The sequence below is a fragment of the Ostrea edulis genome, chromosome 5, assembly GCF_947568905.1.
Source record: "Ostrea edulis chromosome 5, xbOstEdul1.1, whole genome shotgun sequence".
Classification (NCBI taxonomy): domain Eukaryota; kingdom Metazoa; phylum Mollusca; class Bivalvia; order Ostreida; family Ostreidae; genus Ostrea; species Ostrea edulis.
The window spans coordinates 10141700-10147520 of NC_079168.1; the positions used below are offsets into that span (position 1 = coordinate 10141700).

The 5821-nt window shown below is 33.8% G+C and overlaps 1 protein-coding gene across 1 annotated transcript in view; it reads left to right on the forward strand.

Moving 5' to 3' along the window:
• The first annotated feature begins 1202 nt into the window (after positions 1 to 1202).
• LOC125651924 (uncharacterized) overlaps positions 1203 to 5821 on the forward strand; it is an 11086-nt gene continuing 6467 nt past the window's right edge. Inside the window, exon 1 of the mRNA XM_048880772.2 lies at positions 1203 to 1832. Coding sequence (XP_048736729.2) covers positions 1445 to 1832 — 388 coding nt within the window. The 5' untranslated portion in view covers positions 1203 to 1444. The remainder of the gene's footprint in view (positions 1833 to 5821) is intronic.

The following is a 5821-nucleotide window of genomic DNA, read 5'->3' on the forward strand; positions in this document are numbered from 1 at the left end:
TGTATATCACATATATTATCAAAATAAAAGTGTGGTGATATTCATAATACCACTTATATGCGATACCCAATTACTAATATCCCCCACCGTTTCACAAAGGAGGTAGAAAGAGCCATGCAAATGAGGACAAAATTCAACATTTAATCAAGATAGAATTTGCAGAACTCGTTCACAAGACAAATAGATAAATAAATTAATCAGAGTAAAATAAAATCATAATTTCCATGGAGTTTAAATCATATGTTGCATGTTGAATATTTTTATTATTGGATGCAAAACAAACCAAACAACAACAACAACAACAACAAAAACAGCAAAGCAATCGAACACACACACACACGCCCGCACACACACAAAAAAATATGGGAAGGTATCAGGGTCACATTATTGACAGCTCGATGATGTACACATATGCATGTATACAAAATATCATTTCGTCATTGCCTACTAGCTCGTGTACAATAACTCAACGATAATTTGTATACATCATCTTGTGTCATCATTTAACTATTACTTATTCAACAAATTGATGGGATTGGGCGGCAGGCTTAGGCTATTTGAGTCCTCTCCCTTATGATAAACTGAATATGTACAAATACAAAATTGTATAACATATGTTGTTGATTTGGGGTCTACATGTATATAAAATCATGTGTCTGAGTAATGCATTTACCAATAGTGATGAGTTCTACATGTAGTAAATCTAGTTACATAGTTGTTTTTAAACACGATGTAATATAGGATTAGTATGCTATTTAAACGTATAAGTAAGCCGGTAAATGGGCGTGGCTATACAGGATGAATGATTTGTGTTATACATGTTTTCTTAAAACATTTTAACAAATACATGGATAGAATTAAATTCCTGAATTTATGAAGCTACCAATATGTGATTGATACTGACATGGATAATCAGTTTTCGTTAAGTTAGTTTTGCTGTTTTACGGGTAAAGCGTATTAAGGATTTCCTCAAAAGGCCTCAGTGTGTTGGTAAAAAGCCACCCCCTCCCGTCCCCCATGTGGGATTGGACACCAGTAAGCTGGCTGTTAAGTATTTCTGTAAGCTAAGTTCAAGTTTCTGAATTGAAAATTTACATAAGGTTAATATTAAAGTATATCTTAATATCCGTTTTCATTCTGAATGCAAGTACATTGAAATAGACCTACAAATTTTAAAAGAGAATTCTTTTAGGGCCTAAAGCTTTCCTTATGGAAATGGTCACCATTGATTTGGTTGTTTTTTTGTTTTTGTTTGTTGTTGTTGTTGTTTTTTCCTTTTTTGTTTGTTTGTTTGTTTGTTTGAATAATTGCAAGAAGAGCCTGACCCAATCACCCTCCAATTCCGTTATCTAAAGGATTTCGGATCTTGATTAGAACCGAAACTTCCTAGGGTCGAACGTACAAAGGGCCGAAACCTTTGGTAACCGGATTTATTGATACCAATATGGAGGATGTTTCAAATATGTTGAAGAGATTTGAGGGTTCGGAAGAGGAAGCCATGCTAAAGAAATGTTTGCATTTACTTGACCCTCTTAATTTTCTTAACTTTGTCATAAAATCTTGCAATGCCTTTACACCCGTTTCGTTTTCGAGTGCAGACATTGTTTTAAAACCACTTTACGACGAGCATTTAAGAGGAAGCATCCAGAACCGAACATTTTGTCATCAGTTTGAAGAAGTTGAACTGGAGGAACTGGTGCCTCGTTATACCAAAGTGACGTTTCATCAACTCTTTAACATGGACATTGTAAAGGAATTGTCCACAAATGGAGTGAGAGGTCTAAAAGAAGAATATAAACCGGCCTTGCTGACTATTTTGACGTATTTGCGCAGTGAGTTTTGTTTTTAGATAAATCTATTATACAGATGTTATACTAAATGCGTTAAACTCTGCCTCACACCAACGAAATATTGGTACACAAGGTTAATTCGTGTACTTACCATCTGTATTATAATGAAATATTGGTACACAAGGTTAATTCGCGTACTTACCATCTGTATTATAATGATTCTACATATAGTGTGGAATGTCTGAAGAAAATATCCGTTTGACCATGTTGACCACAGGGGTTTGAAATTTTATCAATAAAGTCAATAAAATTCACTTGATTGACCAAGCCATGAGCTATGCGTTAGCATAGCGAACGCATAGCTCATGGCTTGGCCAATCACGTGAATTTTATTGACTTTATTGATAAAATTTCAAACTCCTGTGATGTTAACTAATGTTGATACATGTATTATTTAAGTGCATGTATATGTTAAATTGATGTTAAAATTAACATTTAAATTTGATTTCAACATTAATTTTCTAAACTTAGGAGAACAGACAGACTAGTATGTCATGCCTGCCCACTAATGCCTTGTTCACACGAAGAATTTAATTTGCATTAAACGTAAGTTAATGCGAATTAAATCTGAACCGTGTTCACATGGAGATTTTTATGTGCATTAGTTTACTTCGAATTAAAATTTACGCTGCAATTTAATGCGAATTAAATTTACTTTGCATTAGCTCCGTGTGAACGCAAAGCGAAGCTTAAATGCGAATTAAATGTACACGTATACATACTGGCAAATTTGGGTCACATGCATCATACCCATGGTCAGCTATGTTAGTTTTGTGCGAAAAACTAAGCAAAATGATAATAATCACTAAAAAACATGTACAAACAGCATGTCATTAGATAATGTCAGACGTAAATCTGTGCTCTGCGTAGGAATACTGAGTAATAAATGTCGAAGGAATTGCTTTTGAATACGACAAAAATGTTTTAGAATAGTGATGGTATGATTTTCTCTTTTACATTTTTTAAAACAAATATGCCACTCATTGTTAAATTTTTTTTATACCATATGACGTCATAGTAGACTTATAATACGTAGTAGTAATTAAAAATTACGTCACAACAGTAGTCAGTGGAAATGGTGAAAGTGACATTCCGAGGTTTTAAAATTGGGCCTATGAAGAAGCAATATATTGTCTAGAGTGAATGCTGGTCATCAGAGGAAATAACAAGTAATTTCTTGGGAACATGTAAATAAACACGACAAAACTCCTTATGTGTAGATCAGTTACATGTAGCCTAAATTGTAATTTAACATGTAGTATACTATATAGTGTTTTGAACAATGAATTTTGTATCTACACAATATTCATTAAAATATCTATAAATTAGTAATTTTCAAAAACATAGTCTATTCTTTAATTTATTTCGCGCACCCTTTAGAGATGCATACGAATTCAATGCGCATTAGTTTACTTCGCATTAAATATTACCGCCGTGTGAATGCTATTTAATTCGAATTAATTCAATGTGCATTATTTTACTTTGCATTAAATTTAATGCGAAGTAAAATTTAATGCGCATCCGTGTGAAGGCATTAGAACTCTTTAAGGGAACACATGTAGATGTGTAACAGAAGCTGATATACAAATAATCTTCTCGAGATTCGTCAAAGCTGGATATTTGGATTGATGCCTCTTCCGAATATCTCGCTGAGATTACTATACAGATACAAATACATGTATGTCAGATGCTGATGATCAAACCCAGGACCTCTGGCACAACAGTTCTGACTTCAGTGGTCTACCAAATCAAGCTAAAGGGTTAACCCACTAGTCAGAGCTAGTAGTCAAAAAGTGAGGCCATGCAACTGACAGTTACCACAAAATTATGCCTTAAAGTAGGGGTCTAGTAACGTGAAGTCATGTCTGGATCGAACTCCGGTATTGGTTCAAGTGCTATTATTATTGGGTGGATTTATACTGTTTTTACATTTACCTGGGTGTTTTTTAATTTGGTAAAATAAATACAATAACATTCCATCACTTATATTTAAGTAGACTATGGCTCCAATCTTTTTTCCATTTTTATACGCCCGTCGAAGACGGGACGTATTATGGTATGGCGTTGTCTGTCTGTCCGGACCTTGTGGGCAGGATACAGACTGATCCATAAGCCCTAGGGCTTTACAACTTGGTACATTTGATCACCATGATGAGAGGAAGATGCCTATTGTTTTTCAAGGTGAGAGGTCAAAGGTCAAGGTCGTAGTATCACTTATTAGGAAAACCTTGTGGGCAGGATACAAACCGAACCGTAAGCTCCAGGATATTATAACTTGGTATATTTGATCACCATGATGAGAGGAAGATGCCTATTGTTTTTTAAGGTGAGAGGTCAAAGGTCAAGGTCGTAGTATCACTTATAAGGAAAACCTTGTGGGCAGGATACAAACCGAACCGTAAGCTCCTGGATATTATAACTTGGTATATTTGATCACCATGATAATGAATTAGCTCTCAGAGGCCAGTGCTAACTTCACTAAAATATGAATCCCACTAAAATATGTTTTCCTTGAGCAAAATCTACGGGCGTATTATGCCACATTGGTGTTGCTCTTGTTTGTCATCTAATTCACACATAAAACCAGAGGTACATATTTGTTTAATTGATATACTGGGGTATTACATGTTAAAATTATCTGTAAATTAAAAAAAAATCATGATATGCAATCATGCACTTGTGGAATTAAATAAAACAATTCTGCACTTGTTATATATTTGTTATCTTGTTTAAATATTTGTTATCTTCTATTATGTGAAAATCATCTTCAAAATGGCTATTCTGGCCAAAAAATGTAAATATAAATTGAGATGCTGTGAAAATATTATGCTGAGAAAGGGCAGATTTTTAAAATGTATTTTAACAAGCATTCATATATGAACATAATATGTGAGTTTGAATGAAAAATCACAAGTCAAATTTTTAAAATATTCATATTAGTGATGTTGCAGTGCCGTATTTTTGACTGCCGAGGGCCTGTATTGAGTTCAATTTTGTACCACCATTATCAAAATACATGAAACTATGTTAAAATTTCACTTTTAATTATTTAGTTAGACATGTTTATTTCATATTTGAGGAAAAAAATTGCAGCATCATACCTCAAACAAAATTTTATGGACATATTCTAGGACTTCTACAATGAATTCCGATATTGCCATTTGACAAATGGGGGTACACGTAATAAAAATACCATAATTTACTCATTATACTGACAACACTCCATTTTTTTGTTTTTATCATACCCTCAAATGAACAATTTAAGTATACATTTAAACTCAAATTTTTGAGAAATCACAAGTAGGTCCAGGACTAGGGACCTATCTTAAACATGTAAATGTGTAGTGTATGTAGTTGAGGGTAACATTGAAGATTTTCACTCTGGGCAATAAAACCATTGTCAACCAAAGTTGAGATTGACAATTGATGGTTTTCAAGGGGTGAAAATTCATTTCAAAGTTACCTTCAACTATATGCACAGTGCCATGCACTCTGGGTTTTTTTTATACTGAATGTTATATATATACAATTTATCAGATAGCTTTACAAAACACAATTATTGAATTAACTCAGCTGATTATTTAGATATGAATTGTCTAAAGCATGGAACGACTTAATTTCAATATCATGAAATAAGCAAGTTTCGAGATGCTTCCGAGTTATTTTCCATTAGTGAATTCTCATACACTAGACACCCTATGGTGTCCCAGTTAAAGTCTCTAGACTCAATCCAATTTCTCAAGCTATGATAGGGCATTAGGTCCTGTCTGAACCAAACTTGCACAGAAGTTGCATCTATGGATGGAATCAATTGTTCTAGCTCCAGATGTTGATTTTGGTCCATAGAATTTAGATGTACAGACTGGGTGACAGTGTTTGAAGTAGATTAAAGTGTTTGGACATAGTTACATTCTCAAGTAACTGGATGACAAGTAACTGGATGACAAGTAACTGGATGACAAGTAACTGGA